This window comes from Bidens hawaiensis, unplaced genomic scaffold (assembly GCF_021521415.1).
Source record: "Bidens hawaiensis isolate Kalapana, Puna unplaced genomic scaffold, B.hawaiensis_p1.1 tig00005019_1, whole genome shotgun sequence".
Classification (NCBI taxonomy): domain Eukaryota; kingdom Viridiplantae; phylum Streptophyta; class Magnoliopsida; order Asterales; family Asteraceae; genus Bidens; species Bidens hawaiensis.
Genome location: NW_027491318.1, coordinates 1,859,825 through 1,877,072, shown reverse-complemented (window position 1 = coordinate 1,877,072; position 17,248 = coordinate 1,859,825). Strand labels below are relative to the sequence as shown.

Genomic DNA, 17,248 nt, shown 5'->3' with positions numbered 1-17,248 from the left:
TAATATTATAATAAAATGATTCAATTACAATAGAGAGGCAGATAAGCGGGCAACAAGCTGCGTTGTCACCCCTTTTGAATGATAAAACTCTTTTCAGAAACGTAGTCGCATCAGGGGTAAGAGGCCCAAGTGTATCAAAAGCAAAAAAGAATGAAGGCGTGTTGATTCTCAACACATGCCTTTTCGTGCATATCAATTGTTCCTAATTCTGCATTTAAATACGGTCTGCCTAGCAAAAACCCGGTATCATAATCTGACAAGATGGGACATCCGGTAACATCCACACAAGCATGCAATTATTAGAAAATCAAATTGGCAATATAATCAAAACCACAAGTATATCATTTGTGATCTATTTTATTTCTAATTAAAATTCACCATTTCCCACCAAACCTTTATCACACATATAGTTGCATTTGCATATATAAACTACATAAAGGTTTACCCTTTTGGTTTTTTATTCTTATTCCCATAACACACACATAATAATCTCTCTAGAAATTAAACCATCACATTTTTTTTCCAATGGAAACACAAAATGAAATAATATTCCGATCAAAGCTGCCGAACATATACATACCAACACACCTACCCCTACACTCCTACTGCTTCAAAAACATTTCTGACGTCACCGATCAGCCGTGCCTGATCGATGGCGCCTCGGGTCAAGTGTACACCTATGCTGACGTCGACCTCACGTCACGAAAAGTTGCTTCCTCACTTCACAAACTGAGTATCAACAAAGGTGACGTCATCATGATTCTACTCCCGAACTCACCCGAATTCGTGTACTCGTTTTTCGGAGCCTCGTACCTTGGTGCCATCTCGACTATGGCGAATCCTTATTTCACTGCAGGTGAAATTATTAAGCAGGCGAAAGCGTCACAAGCTAAGATTATTATTACTCAATGTGCGCATGTATCGAAAGTGGAAACGTTCGCGTTAGAGAATTCGATCAAGGTAAAGTTAAGCTTGGAATATTCTGACTTAGTGGCGTTCAGTCATAATTCAACGCGCAGGGTTGTCCTGTAAATTGTTAAAAGATTTATTAAATTTTTAAAAATTAAGAATCGATATAAATTTTTGTAACTTTTCTTTATTAAAAAAGTGTGATCAGTCCGGAACCGTCTCTCTCCTCTCCCCTCGGGCTCGAGCACCAAGGTCGGCTGTGAGGCAGGGTCAGGTGGTTGACCTACTTTGGGCCATACACCTTGACAGGCTCGATTTTATTTTATATAAAATATATATATATTTTTGAAAAAAGAAAATCTCCCACCCCTCGGATCGGCTCTGATCACCAAGACGGCTGTGAGGCAGGGCCGGGTGGTTGACCGACCCCGGCAATACACCCTGTCAGGCTTTATTTTTTTTATATAAAAATTATATATATTTTTTTTTGAAAAAGGAAAATCTCCCACCCCTCGGCCCGACACCCTGACATACCCGATTTTTTTTTTTATAAAAATCTGTATTTTTTTGAAAAAAAAATATATGTATTCTTAATGTGTAAACCTAACTTTTGAAAAAAATATGTATTCTTAATGAAAAAAAAAAAGTGTTTTTTAAAAATTAGTATTTTTTTAGAAAAAAAAATAATTTAACGCCCAAATTTTTTTTTCCTGTTCAAAATTTTTTCTAAATTCTCGGAGACGGTCTTACCGAGCGCATGCAATGCATGACTCATACCTTTATAAACTTACCTCATAAATATTACTAATATGTTTAGGTAATATGCATTGATTCGGCTCCAGAAGGATGCTTGCACTACTCCGAGTTAACATCCGGCGACGAGACTAAATTACCCGAAGTCGAGATCTCGAGTGACGACGTCGTAGCGCTCCCGTACTCTTCGGGTACCACGGGACTACCAAAAGGAGTGCTGTTAACTCACAAGGGGCTCGTGACAAGCGTTGCGCAACAAGTGGATGGAGAGAATCCGAATCTATGGATACACAATAAGGATGTGTTAATGTGCGCGTTACCGTTGTTTCATATCTACTCGTTGAATTCGATTTTGTTATGTGGATTACGCGCTGGTGCGGCGATATTAATTTTGCAGAAATTCGATATAGTGCCGTTTTTGGAGTTGACTGAGAAGTATAAAGTGACTATCGGTCCGTTTGTGCCGCCGATAGTTTTAGCGATCGCGAATAATGAAGAAGTGGTGGATAAGTATGATTTATCGTCGATGAGGACGGTGATGTCCGGTGCGGCACCGTTGGGGAAGGAGCTGGAAGATACTGTTAGAATTAAGTTTCCGAATGCAAAACTTGGACAGGTATGAATATAATATTAGTACTGTACCAGTACCGAAATACTGATACCAAATACCGCACCACATCTGTCGGTATGGTAGTTAGTAGTACCAAAGGCAACTTTTAACACATAGTAGTTGGATATGCTTACACGTATTTCATATTTCACACGAATATAATTTTTACTAAAAATTGACATAAATGATAAATTTACTTGTTCCACAATAATTGATTTTCTGGATAGGAATATTGGATACTCGAATATAGAAAGTAAAGTTAGCATAAAACATTTTAATTTTTAAATATTCTGTTTTTAAGATTAGTTCACATTTGGTTTAAGGTATGTGTGGATAAGAATGGGTAAATTTTAGCCACATAAAAGGCATACCTGATTTCGGTAGCAGACTCGTAAACCTGACGGGTAATGAGTTGTCGATGTCAACGATTACAAGACCGGGTAAGAAATTTAGATAAGTACAATACCCGGTTAATTGTCATGTGCAGACAATTTTTTTTTTTTTTTGTTTAACAGCAAGACAATAAGATCTTTTGATAAAGATCTATTGCTTTTATACTTTTATACTTTTAACTTTCATTGTCCTTAAACCTTTTAATTATGAAAATGATCAAAAAAGGTAAATTAATGTTACACAATTATTGTATTTCCAGTACATAATATTCTTTGGTCCATTGTTGTTAAAAACAATAAAGGCAAAAATAATCATGTTATTTAGCACAAACACCTTAAGGAAAATTAATTTAAAAATAATTTTTTACTTGTATATATGTTTTTTTTTAACTGTAAATTTTTATAAACCAACCAAACGAGCACCAACGAACACTCAAGCGTAAACTTTTATAAACAACCAAACTTTTATAAACTTTTATATATTTTACTTTTATATATAACTCGTTGCTAATTAATGTTATGATATTTGAATTAAAATATTACTCAAACGCCATATAATTCTTGACCACGTGAAATTCTGAAAAATAATAATAGTAAGTAGTAACCTTTCTTCAAAGGCTATGATAATATTAAATAATAAAATAATAAGTTTTTTTGGCTACTACAGTAATATAATAATAATTGAATTAATTGAAATAAATGGGGTAGGTTTTAATTATGAGGTTGACATGAATGATCATGACAGGGTTATGGTATGACTGAGGCTGGACCGGTGCTAGCCATGTGTTTAGCCTTTGCTAAGGAGCCTTATGAGATCAAGTCCGGAGCATGTGGCACTGTGGTCCGTAATGCTGAGATGATGATCGTCGACCCTGAGTCAGGCGTCTCCCTCCCTAGGAACCAACGGGGCGAGATTTGTATTCGTGGTGATCAAATCATGAAAGGTGCGTCTTTTAATGAAAGTTTATTCGTGGTGATCGAATTATGAAAGGTGCGTCTGTTAATGAAAGTCGTGGTTCGAAAAAGAAAACTTATGTTTATTATTTGTTTGTTAGTTTTTTTATCTATATATAAACAACATTTAATGAATTGATTGATTGCTACATCTTGATGCATATCCATTGTGTATTTGTGTACATAATTAATTAATTATGTTCATACTTAATAATTATGGTTTCATGTTGCAAAATCTTTATAGGTTATCTTAATGATCCGGAAGCTACAAAGGCAACAATAGACTCGAATGGGTGGCTACACACGGGTGATATAGGGTTGATTGATGACGATGATGAGTTATTCATAGTGGACCGGCTCAAGGAGTTGATTAAATACAAAGGATTTCAAGTAGCTCCTGCTGAGCTTGAAGCGTTATTACTAACTCATGCTGACATTTCAGATGCTGCTGTGGTCTCGTAAGTCTATTATGCTCATATATATTGTTATATATGTTGGAACTGAATTAAAATAGTTAAATATGATAACAAGATTTATAAAAATGAGGGGCTATGACATCCAATAACAATTTGCGTTAGCACTTCGCTTAGGGGTGTGCATGCGCGTGTATATAGACACATCACACATACGACACGAGAGCCAGTTAGGCAATTTAGGCATCGAGAAAAAACGTTGGGGTAGAGCTAGTTTGGTAATAATTAGTTTGATGGTTATATTTTCTTTTTTGAACATTGACTAGTTTGGTAAGCCACTCTTTATAATAGAGTGATAAGTTAGGCTATGCGTAGTGGAGGAGCTACAAATTGGGCGAATTGCGACACGTGCTGCCCAGTCAGCTATATATATATATATATATATATATATATATATATATATATATAGTCAGCTATATAAGTATTTATATATAATAATATAAATATATATACATACATACAATACACAGTCAGCTATATATATATATATATATATATATATATAGAGCTGATTGTGTATTGTATGTATGTATATATATTTATATTATTATATATGTTTGTGTGTGATATATATATATATATCACACAAACATATATAATAATATAAATATATATACATACATACAATACACACACAACATACATGCATCTCACGGCGACAATATGCCCCCCCCCCCCCTTATTGCCCCACATTTTGTCCGGGGGCGGTGTTGTAGCCCCTGTCGCCCAAATCATCGTCCACTACGCTTAGTCTTATATACTTAAGTCAGTAACAGTAGTAAGTAAAAAGTTTTGCGTATTAAAAAACAGATTTTTAAAATTCAATTCAATACATATAGTATTATCAAAGGTCAAATACCACTTTAGTTTGGCTAAAGTGAAGTACACTTGATTGGATCTGCACCAACTTCGGATACGCACATGTTTGGTTGTTGCAAGCTGGCACTAACATTTATGAGAATCTATATGATCCAAATATCCCACCAACTACTCAAAGTCATTTTCTTATCGTCCTTTTGGCTTCGCGGTAGGACATTAGGCCTACTAGTTATCAATATCCGACTTCTTTCGGAGATGAAGTATTAACCGTCTGTGATTAGTTTGACGCTCCAAAGATTGAAACCGATGTCCACACCAAAAGGAAACATGTAAAGGAAAACCCGTGACCGCATAGCAAACCAAAGGCATGATGGCACCAGCTCTACTCAAACTAAACAAGAAATCCACATCTGTGTTCCTGAGTTTCACTTATAGAGAGAAATGAAAGGAAATGAAGGAAAGAAACAGATAAAGTGTGTTCATGAGTTTTTTTATGGAGAGAAAGATAGTTTTAATGTATTCTAGAGATTCATTTAACAGAAGAAATGAAAGGAAAAGAAAATAGTGTGTTTTAAAGAGTAAAATGCTTTGGAAGGAACTGAAAGTAAAAGAAAGGAAATGGAAAAGAAAGGAAAATGATTCTTTTCCTTTCCTTTGTTGAGTTAAATAAACTCGGGAACACATCATAAAACATCTTAAGTATGAGCTTTAAAATTTGGTACCTCTACGGTTCTACATGTCCTGACTTTTTGTTTTACTTTTTGAACGGGCGTATTTACATTTACGCCCCACAAATGGTAAATGCATGTGGTGATACTTTAATTTGTTTTATTTTATATGCATTAAATTAAACTATAATGTAACTATGTTGTTAGGTAAAAAAAAGGTTTTCTATAGGTATTCGTTACGTTGAAGATAAAAAGAAAATAATTTGTACTTCTATATGTTTGATGTGGTTTTACCATTTCTTAATAAACATTTGCAACTTAGAACATGATTTTTACTCGAATGTTGACTGTAGACTATATGTTTATCTCAGTATGGTAAATGACGTAGCTGGAGAGGTTCCGGTTGCTTTTGTGGTGAAAATCAGCGGCTCAAGTGTAACAGAGGAAGATATCAAGCAATTCGTATCCAAACAGGTAATTGTAACAGATTCACATAAATCCCGAATAAATCATGTTGAGTTTATATTCAAAACTTAATATAAGTATAGCTAGAACCAATTTAAACTAATAAAAAAAGAAGAAAAAACATATAAACAGTTGTACCTATTGCTTTAACTGTAAGTCTGTAATATAAAAGAAGGTTACGTAAACCGCTTCCTTTTTTTTTCTTTGTCGCTATGTATTGTAAGTGATACCTATAATGTTTATGCAGTTTTCGTGTATGTGTATACATATTGACTTATATCTTACAAAGATCGATTACGATTTATTACATTGTAGGTGGTATTCTATAAGAGAATAAATCGAGTGTTCTTCACCGACACAATTCCAAAATCACCATCAGGGAAAATACTTCGCAAAGAGTTGAGAGCGAAGCTTGCGGCTGGGGTTCCAAATTAATTTTCTCTACATACATCATAAAGGTTAATTGCTGAAGAATGTTTTTTTGGTTGGTGGTGGGTCAATAACCAGAATGTTGTTTGTATGTTGACTCTTTTTGATGATTGTAGCCCTTAATTAGGTTGATACTTGATATCATATGGTTTCAATCTCTGTTCATTGTTAAACTTTTACTATATAAGGGTGGACGATACACAACCGAGATGGGTGATTAGGTGATGTGTCACTTGGTACCGGCGTGAACACCACCCGCCCCCTCTTGGTATCAAGAAACACGATCCAGATTGGCATGTTTGTCTAGATGATCCCAACCCTCGATTGGCCATGACTGTTATATTCGTTGTTAAAAAAGTTTAAGTGATTTAAAACCAAACAACATATATAATTGAATCGATGTTCATTTGAGAAAAAAATAAAATAAATCTTAGCTACAAAATCCATAAATAGGAATACATGTGTGGTTCCAATGATACCGATATTGTGGGGTCAGAAACGGTTGGGTTCATCACCATACTGATACGATAATGTCACTTGTATAGGTTACTATACCAAAATATACATCATTTTGAATAAAACTTTGTTTTCAACAAAATTCATGCCACAGTGTCGAGGAAAATAAATAAATACAATTGTGTATTTGTTTTTTTTTTTAAGTCAACGAACTCAAGTTATTAGAGAAAGCTTATGATCGAAACATCCATCAAGAAATAGTGAAATGAACTCTCTTTCATCAAACTACTTGTATAGCATTCTCATTGACTAAATTACAAACACAAGAATATGCAGCAAGCTATCCTAATTCCTAATCATACAACACAACAATTCAAAAATGTGAATTAAAATTTTAAAACCTCAACTTATTATTCCTTGAAACCATGTATACAAACCTTCCCCAAAAGTATTGGCCACTCTACACCGAGCTGCCACGGATTTAGCTCCATAGCATTGGTTAAGTCCGCCAGTGAAACTACCTGTTTCGGTTCAAGTTCTTGCATTTGATAAACATGAACATGCCTATAACCATTTCCCTTTAGAATTAAAGTCCATGTTTCAACTTCATTTCTTGTGATTTCACTTTCAATGTAAAAATCTATAACTAATTACAAGATGTGTCTGCTAGTTAATCATAATAAGGTTATTGAATAATCGACTTTTTTGCGGTATAGATAAGTATGAGATGTGAAAGACGAAAAAGTTGAAACTCATATAACATAGCAACTTTGAGTTGGACGTACTAATCTAGTGTGTTTAATCCATTAATCCATCTCCCCATAATTTTTAAATGGTCGTAATTTTTTCATACGTAAATATATATTTTGAAATATTACACAATAAAAATGAATATTTTATTTTATTTTATTTTATTTGATTATGGTATTGTTATAGTTATTTATTTATTTATTTTTTAATACAGTGAAAGGTTTTTCCTTTAAATTCAAAACGATTACAATAAAATGACGGACAAACGGACAAAAAGCTGCGCCGCAACCCTTTATTAATTTTTAGTTAACCAAAGTTAACGTATTTACGTGATTACTAGTTTGTGGGTCGCACATATGCTTTTTTAGTAGTTCAACATAGGTAAAATTATAATGTTATATCGTGTTAAAAAGTGGTGTGACCGTAAATCTGTTGGTTCATTAACCAATCCTATTATTAAACTTTGATTCTTTATAAATCCTGCTTTCTAGGAAAAAGAAGATTCAAATTAATTTAGGTTGACCAGTAAATGACGAAATTTAATATAGTAGATGTTATGATTAGTATGGTCAATTATAAGAAAGTGTGATCATATATATATGGCAATAAAATAATAAGATATATTTTTTTTAACGTCCAACTAAGTAACTCCCCCATTGGCTCTCATTGGTTAAAGGTAGTCCGAGCCGGCCACTAGTCTAAACGGACGGAGCCCTTAGCAGTCCACCTATTGAGAGATTCACTGGATAAAACCCGACCCCCACACCCGCCAAATGTCAGACAGCGAGGAGCCGGTAAAATCGGGTGAGATCAGGACTCGAACCCTGGCAAGTCAGGGTTATCCCTCATATCTCTCATATAAATTGGTGATACTGAGATTTAAACTCCTATATCTCACTAGTAAAATGAGTGCTCTACCATTGAGCCACATCCAATTTATAAAAAAATAATAAGATATATAACATGAAACGAGAGAAATTCAATTCATGTTTATGTGGTTTCTGTGCGGGCAACAATTGTACTTCTGAAAGTGAAAATGACACGAGTAAGTCCCGTGATTTTTTAGCTCGTCAATTTGCGTCCCTCCATCTAAACGATGGTCTAGTTTCTAATGAAAAATAAATACATCTTTTTTAATTTTGGAATCCTAAAAAATATATTCTCTTTTAACTTCTAACGCCGATTTCATCACCTTCCTCTGTTCATCTAAACCTTTGATTTTGCACTTATCGAATGTGATAAAGTCAACCGTAGAAGTTGTAGAGTTTAATGGAGTATTTATTAAAGCTCAAATTAGAAAAAAAGTTACAATTACTCTCACAAGAATGACACAATGATATAACTTTTCGTTAAAAACTAATTGTGAGTAACAGTGAGGACTAAACATGTAACTCTCTCATAAAGGTTTGGACTAGACTTCTAAATTTTAAAATACAAGAATCAAATATTTAATATAGTCAAACCACAAGAACGATTTTAAAAATTTTCTATACATAAATATTTGTTTAACACCTTATAAAGTAACCCCATAATACCAAATCCTCTCTTACACACCATAATACCAAATTCACCCTTTCCCACTAAACCTTTACCACGAGTAATTGCGTATAAAGGACTTATCCTTTTGGCATATTTTATCCCATAAAATCTGTCTCTAAAAAAAATACCCCATGGAAACTAAAAATGAAATAATTTTCCGATCAAAGTTGTCGAACATATACATACCGAATGACTTACCGCTACACTCATACTGCTTCGAAAACATTTCTGACGTCATCGATCAGCCTTGTTTGATCGATGGCGCCTCAGGTCAAGTGTACACCTACGCTAGTGTTAACCTCACGTCACGAAAAGTTGCTTCCTCACTTCATGAACTTGGCATCAACAAAGGTGATGTCATCATGATTCTACTCCCGAACTCGCCTGAATTCGTGTTTTCCTTCATCGGAGCTTCGTACCTTGGCGCCATATCGACTATTGCGAATCCTTATTTCACTGCGGGTGAAATAATAAAGCAGGCGAAAGCGTCAGGAGCTAAAATCATCGTCACTCAGTGTGTGCACGTCTCCAAAGTGGAAACATTTGCGTTAGATAATTCAATCAAGGTAAAGTTAAGCTTGCAGTTTCTAGCTCAGATTCTGACTTAGTGGTGTTCAGTCATAATTCAGCATGCAGGGCCATCCTGCAAATTTAAAAAAATTGTAACTAAAGAGTTATATCCCTACTCATATTTACATAAAATTACTTTCTAACAATTACTAATATGTTAGGTAATATGCATTGATTCGGCTCCAGAAGGATGCTTGCACTACTCCGAGTTAACTTCTGGCGACGAGACCAAATTACCCGAAGTTGAGATCTCTAGTGATGACATCGTAGCGCTCCTGTACTCTTCGGGTACCACTGGACTACCGAAGGGAGTGATGTTGACTCACAAGGGGCTCGTGACAAACGTTGCCCAACAAGTGGATGGAGAGAATCCGAATATATGGATCCACAACATGGATGTGTTGATGTGTGTGTTACCATTGTTTCATATCTATGCGTTGAGTTCGATTTTATTATGTGGATTACGCGTTGGTGCGACAATTTTAATCATGCAAAAATTCGATATTATGTCGATTTTGGAGCTGATCGAGAAGTATAAAGTGACGATGGGTCAGTTTGTGCCTCCAATATTGTTAGCAATTGCGAACAATAAAGAAGTCGTGGATAAGTATTATTTATCGTCGATAAGGATGGTGATGTCTGGCGCTGCACCATTGGGGAAGGAGCTGGAAGATACTGTTAGAATTATTTTTTTTTTTTTTTTATTTTTTTTTTTTTCAAAAATTGGGTTCCAATATTTAGAATCAAGTTTCCAAATGCAAAACTCGGGCAGGTATGAATACGGTATAGTATTGTACCGTTACCGAAATAGAGATACTAAAGGATAAAACTATATTAATCATAATCAAACATATATAAAATAAAACTTTATTTATAACTTTACAATTATCTCCTAACAATTAATTATTTAATTTAAACCCTAATTTTTGCCTTCAAATTCTTTATTTGATTCACCCCTCTGATTTCTCTCGATTGTTCATACTTAACCTCGTTCACGTGTAATTAAATCAATATTATATCATTCATCCGATGGTTATAAAACCGAGTATGAAATTAAGATAATTACAATATCCGAATTGTCGTCGTGTACAAATGGCTGGTATAATTGACCTGTTTGAAGTTCGAATCTTTTACCTCATGCTTAACTTTATGGCTTAATTGTCTAGTTGAGTTCATAATATTAAACACCGGCAGCCTCACCTTTAATTTTTCATACTTTACATCAACATTAATAGTAGCATCTTTTAGACAAAGATTTATTACTTTTATACAACTTTTAATTATGAAAGGATCAAAAAAGGTAAATTATTATTACACAGTAATTGTATTTCCAACTGACGGTTACATGATATTGTTTGGTCCATTGTTGTTCAAAACAGTAAAGGCAATAATCATGTTAATTAGTGCCAAACATAAAACAAATATTTTAATATATATGTTTATTACTTGTATATACAACTCGTTGTTAACCAATGGCACATTATTTGAAATTGATGGGGTAGGTATTAACTATGAGGGTTACATGATGATCATGACAGGGTTATGGTATGACAGAGGCCGGACCGGTGCTAGCCGTAAGTTTAGCCTTTGCTAAGGAGCCTTATGAGATCAAGTCCGGAGCATGTGGCACAGTGGTTCGTAACGCTGAGATGAAGATTGTCGACCCTGAGTCAGGCGTGTCCCTCCCAAGGAACCAACGAGGCGAGATTTGTATTCGTGGTGATCAAATATGAAAGGTATGCCATTTTAATGAAATCTAGTTTAAAATAAACTTATGTTTATTATTTGTCTATTTATGATTTGTATGTAAACGATAATAGCATTCACATTTAAGCTATAAATATATGTGAGTGAAGTGTTTATAATTTAATGAGTGATTTAGGTTGTTGTGGGTGAAGGAGTGAGAAATGCAGTAATTTCTCTGTATATTTAAAAAGTTATTGTTTATGGCATATATCTTTTTAATATATTTTAAAAATGGTTGTTAATGAAAGTAAGGGAAATAATAATGATGAAGGTATAAAAAGTATTATTTAATTGAAAATGATAGAGAAAATTTAGTGATTTTTAATGTAATTTTGGATTTAAAGATTAAGAATACTATTATGAATTGTTTGACTGCTACATATTGAGATATCCATTGTGTCCTATGATGATTATTTATGATTAATTTTTCATGTCAAAAAAAATTCTTTGTAGGTTACTATAATGATCCGGAAGCCACAAAGGCAACAATAGACTCGAATGGGTGGCTACACACGGGTGATATAGGGTTGATTGATGACGATGATGAGCTATTCATTCTGGATCGGCTCAAGGAGTTGATTAAATACAAAGGATTCCAAGTAGCACCCGCTGAGCTTGAAGCGTTATTACTAACTCATACTAACATTTCAGACGTTGTTGTGGTCCCGTAAGTCCATTCTACTCGGATATATTGTTATATATGTTAGTATTGAATTAAAATAATTTTTACAAATTTTAATAAAAATGAAGGGCTATGACATAAAATAACCAAATATTTAGGTTAGGGCTTCGCTTTGGTTTGTATGTGTATACGCACCACACGCGTGACACGAGAGCTAGTTAGGTAATTTAGGCATTTAGAAAACGTACATATAGAGCTAATTTACACGAGCTATTGTTGTATGTGCTATTCAGGAGACATTATTGAGTATAATTTACCAAAAGAAACAATGTTTTTATATTACATATTATTCAGGAGACATTATTGAGTATAATTTACCAAAAGAAACAATGTTTTTATATTACATATTATTCAGGAGACATTATTGAGTATAATTTACCAAAAGAAACAATGTTTTTATATTACATATATTCACGTTACTTAGCCTAAAAATATAGGGTAAACTTAATGAACATGTATCAGCATCTACATGAGCTATCGTTGTATGTGTCATACTTTTAAAGATAAAAACCAAATAATTTGTACTTCTATATGATGTTGGATGAGGTTTTACCGTTTCTTAGTAGATATTTGCAGCTTAAAACATTATTTTGACTCGGATGTTGACCGTAGACTATCTGTTTATCTCAGTATGGTAAATGAAGCAGCCGGAGAGGTTCCAGTTGCTTTTGTGGTGAAAATCAATGGCTCATGTGTGACAGAGGACGATCTCAAGCAATTCGTATCCAAACAGGTAATTGTAATATATTAACATAAATTCCGAATAATTCCTAGAGAGTTATATTAAATAGTTAATATAAGTATAGCTAGAACCAATTTAAACTAAAAGAATCATATAAATAGTTGTACATATTGCTTTAACCATAATATGAAAGAAGGTTATGTAACCGCCTCTTTTTTTTCTTTGTCGCTATGTATTATAGGTGATACTTATTAATGTTTATGCAATTCTTGCTTATGTCTAACAGAGTCTATTTACGATTTATTACATTGTAGGTGGTATTCTATAAGAAAATGAATCGTGTGTTCTTCATCGACACAATTCCAAAATCACTATCAGGGAAAATTCTTCGCAAAGCGTTGAGAGCGAAGCTTGCGACTATTGCTCAAAATTAATTTTCTCTACATACATCATAAAAGTTTAATTGCTGAAGATTCTTTTTTGTTGGTGGTGGGTCAAAAACATAATGTTGTTTGTATTTTGACTATTTTTTGATTTTGATGATTGTAGCCTTTAAATGGGTTGATGCAATCATGCAAGCATTGTGCATTGCATATTTACTATTCAATGAATAATTCAATCTTTGTTAACTGTTACACAAACTTTCACCACATAAGAGTGGACATTACACAAGCGGGATGGGTGATGTGTCATTTGGTACCGGAGGGAATGCCACACTTCCCCGGTTGGTATCGAGGAACATGATCTTGATCGACATGTTTGTTTAGGCGATCCCATGCCTCGAATGGTCATATGACCGTTAGAATATATTCGTCGTTAAAAAGGTAAGTTACGTTGAAACCAAACTATATATGCCATTAAATATTTTGTTTTTTCTCACACGGATCTTAATTTTCTCTCCCTCAACATATCAACACACGGTTTATGTAATTGAACTGATGATGTTTGTTAATAATCTAAACAAAACTACGCATCACAATTGAAATAGCTCAAACATTAAAAAATCATGAACATTACAAACTAATTGTACTAAATCAAAACGAAATAAAACAAGTCACTACAAAAAATAAAGTAGCAAAATGATTAAAAACAAAAACTTAAATAAATCACCGTTTATTATAAACATATCAATAATAATTAGTTAACATCCTAAACCACCAATAATATATATATATATATATATATATATATAACTAAAAATAAACCGTGTGACACACAGGGATTAAATTAGTAATATAATACAAATGGTATGAAAAAAAAGACATAATATTTAAGATCGAAAACTAAATAGTATTAGTAAATTATCATATTTAAATAATTAAATTCACTAGTATAATAAATAGTAATATGAATGGTAAGGAAATAAAAAGATATAATATTTAATGATTTAAAAAAATACAGATTAAATTAGTAATATAATACAAATGGTATGGATAATAGGCGATCCCATGCCTCGAATGGTCATATGACCGTTAGAATATATTCGTCGTTAAAAAAGTAAGTTACGTTGAAACCAAACTATATATGCCATTAAATATTTTGTTTTTTCTCACACGGATCTTAATTTTCTCTCCCTCAACATATCAACACACGGTTTATGTAATTGAACTGATGCTGTTTGTTAATAATCTAAAAAAAAAACTACGCATCACAATTGAAATAGCTCAAACATTAAAAAATCATGAACATTACAAACTAATTGTACTAAATCAAAACGAAATAAAACAAGTCACTACAAAAAATAAAATAGCAAAATGATTAAAAACAAAAACTTAAATAAATCACCGTTTATTATAAACATATCAATAATAATTAGTTAACATCCTAAACCACCAATAATATATATATATATATATATATATATATATATAGGATCAGGATCATGAGAGAACTTTTTTAAAATTGAGAACCATAAGTACCATTTTGGACCGCAAAAAACCCAAAAATAAAAAAAATAATAAAAAAAAACACAAAAATGAAAAAAGTAAAAAAACCAAAATTCTTATTTTAACATCCCGGTTTCATAAAAAAACTCGGTTTAGCCAAATTATATACACATATGTATAATATATACATATATGTACATTTACATGATTTTTTTATACACATGTGTATAATTTAAGATAAATGACACTGTACATATGTGTATATTACGTAACTAAAGATTAAATAAAATTATACATATGTGTATAATACGACGTTTTTTTAATGAAACCGGAATGAAATATAAGAATTTTGGTTTTTTTTACTTTTTTAAAATTTTTGTTATTTTTTGTTTTATGATTTTTTTAAATATTTTTTTCAAATGTGTTTTTAGTGATCCAAAATGGTTCTCAAAGTTTTTAATTTGCAAAGGGTTCTCTTAGAATCCTTACCCTATATGTATATATATATATATATATATATATACATATATATATATAACTAAAAATAAACCGCGTGACAAACAGGGATTAAATTAGTAATATAATACAAATGGTATGGAAAATAGGCGATCCCATGCCTCGAATGGTCATATGACCGTTAGAATATATTCGTCGTTAAAAAGGTAAGTTATGTTGAAACCAAACTATATATGCCATTAAAAATTTTGTTTTTTCTCACACGGATCTTAATTTTCTCTCCCTTAACATATCAACACACGGTTTATGTAATTGAACTGATGTTGTTTGTTAATAATCTAAAAAAAAACTACGCGTCACAATTGAAATAGCTCAAACATTAAAAAATCATGAACATTACAAACTAATTGTACTAAATCAAAATGAAATAAAACAAGTCACTACAAAAAATAAACTAGCAAAATGATTAAAAACAAAAACTTAAATAAATTCTCGTTTATTATAAACATATCAATAATAATTAGTTAACATCCTAAACCACCAATAATATATATATATATATAACAAAAAATTTACCGTGTGACACACAGGAATTAAATTAGTAATATAATACAAATGGTATGGAAGAAAGACATAATATTTAAGATAGAAAACTAAATAGTATTAATAAATTATCATATTTAAATAATTAAATTCACTAGTATAATAAATAGTAATATGAATGGTAAGGAAATAAAAAGATATAATATTTGATGATTTAAAAAAAATACAATTAATAAATTACCATATTTAAATGATAACATATAGGTCCCAGTTCAAATAAGAAGTTGTTAAATTGTAGGAAGTCTAAGAAATAATCTCCGCCTTTCAATATCTTTTTCAAAAATTGAGGACTAAAGGGTATTAGTGTCTTCGCAATGATGGAATTGTTTGGAATACGTCATCACGGCCGTACCGTGATTTTATCTACGGACTGTGATTGTATTGTTACAGTCAACTTGTGATTGTAACCAATGATTTTAGGTTCGAACAATCATATAACACAAAAACACAATGAAATAACTCACTTGTAAAAAACACAATGGTAAAAAGTAAAAACACAACGGAAAAAAGACACAATGAAATAACCCACTCGTAAAAACGCAATGGTAAAAACACAACGCAACTATTAAATCACATTGAAATAAAAACATTCTGATAAAAAAAACACAATGAAATAGCACATTTTTTAAAAACACAATGCCTAGAACATATAAAACAATCTATAAAAGAACTCACTAACTTTTTTATAGCAATATGATACTCATATTAAACATAAAAAACGTTCGTTATTATGATAATTTTTTTTGTTTAAAAAATATCGTATAAAAATTTATTGACGTTCAAAAATGATAAAGAAATTAATATGTACGTTGCATGTGGATAGAAAATTGTATGTTATTACTTTCATGTACTTCTCCTAAATTTCACTCATGATTTTTCTCCAAATCAATCTAAGTCGTCCAAATTTGAAATCAAAGACTAAAATCTTTTTTTATACTTCTTACAAAAATTGTACTTCTTATTTTAACTTGACTCATATTATATATATAAAGAAACAATCAACTGAATCACAAAAAGATAATAATCAAACCTAGTTAGCTTATTGTTAAAGAAACATGACATTCATTTTGCTAGTATAATTATTTTTTAACGACCAACTAAGTAACGGGTACTTCGTACGCGGTCTTCATTGGCTAAAGGTAGCCCGACCACTAGTCTGTACGGACGGAGCCCCTAGCGGTCCATCTATTGAGGGATTCACTGAATAAAACCCGACCTCCACACCCGCCAAATGGAACGACAACGAGGAGCCGGTAAAACCGGGTGAGATCAGGACTCGAACCCTGGCAAGCCAGGGTATCCCTCGTATCTCCCATATAAATTGGTGATAGTGAGATTTGAACATCATACCTCTCACTAGTAAAGTGAGTGTTTTATCATTGAGCCACAACCAATTTATGCTAGTA

The 17,248-nt window shown here is 32.3% G+C and overlaps 1 protein-coding gene and 1 pseudogene across 2 annotated transcripts; both read left to right on the top strand.

Annotated features, from left to right (window-relative positions):
- Positions 1-519: 519 nt before the first annotated feature.
- Positions 520-6,622, top strand: LOC143628541 (4-coumarate--CoA ligase 2-like). Its single transcript, XM_077098104.1, has 6 exons — positions 520-960; positions 1,727-2,278; positions 3,410-3,608; positions 3,863-4,076; positions 5,950-6,052; positions 6,359-6,622. Exons 1-6 carry the CDS (start codon positions 526-528, stop codon positions 6,476-6,478), a joined length of 1,623 nt encoding a protein of 540 aa, XP_076954219.1. The 5' UTR covers positions 520-525; the 3' UTR covers positions 6,479-6,622.
- A 2,718-nt stretch (positions 6,623-9,340) lies between these two features.
- Positions 9,341-13,379, top strand: LOC143628526 (4-coumarate--CoA ligase 2-like; annotated as a pseudogene). Its single transcript, XR_013152765.1, has 7 exons — positions 9,341-9,783; positions 9,949-10,465; positions 10,525-10,559; positions 11,326-11,522; positions 11,985-12,200; positions 12,846-12,948; positions 13,212-13,379. The product of XR_013152765.1 is annotated as a 4-coumarate--CoA ligase 2-like (transcript).
- The last annotated feature ends 3,869 nt before the right edge of the window (positions 13,380-17,248 follow it).

Excerpts from the sequence above, each read along its gene's own strand:
- LOC143628541 (XM_077098104.1), top strand. The coding sequence starts at position 526 with ATGGAAACACAAAATGAAATAATATTCCGATCAAAGCTGCCGAACATA. Across the intron at positions 3,609-3,862 it reads TGGTGATCAAATCATGAAAG|GTTATCTTAATGATCCGGAA; the intron begins GTGCGTCTTTTA and ends AAATCTTTATAG. Across the intron at positions 4,077-5,949 it reads TCAGATGCTGCTGTGGTCTC|TATGGTAAATGACGTAGCTG; the intron begins GTAAGTCTATTA and ends TGTTTATCTCAG.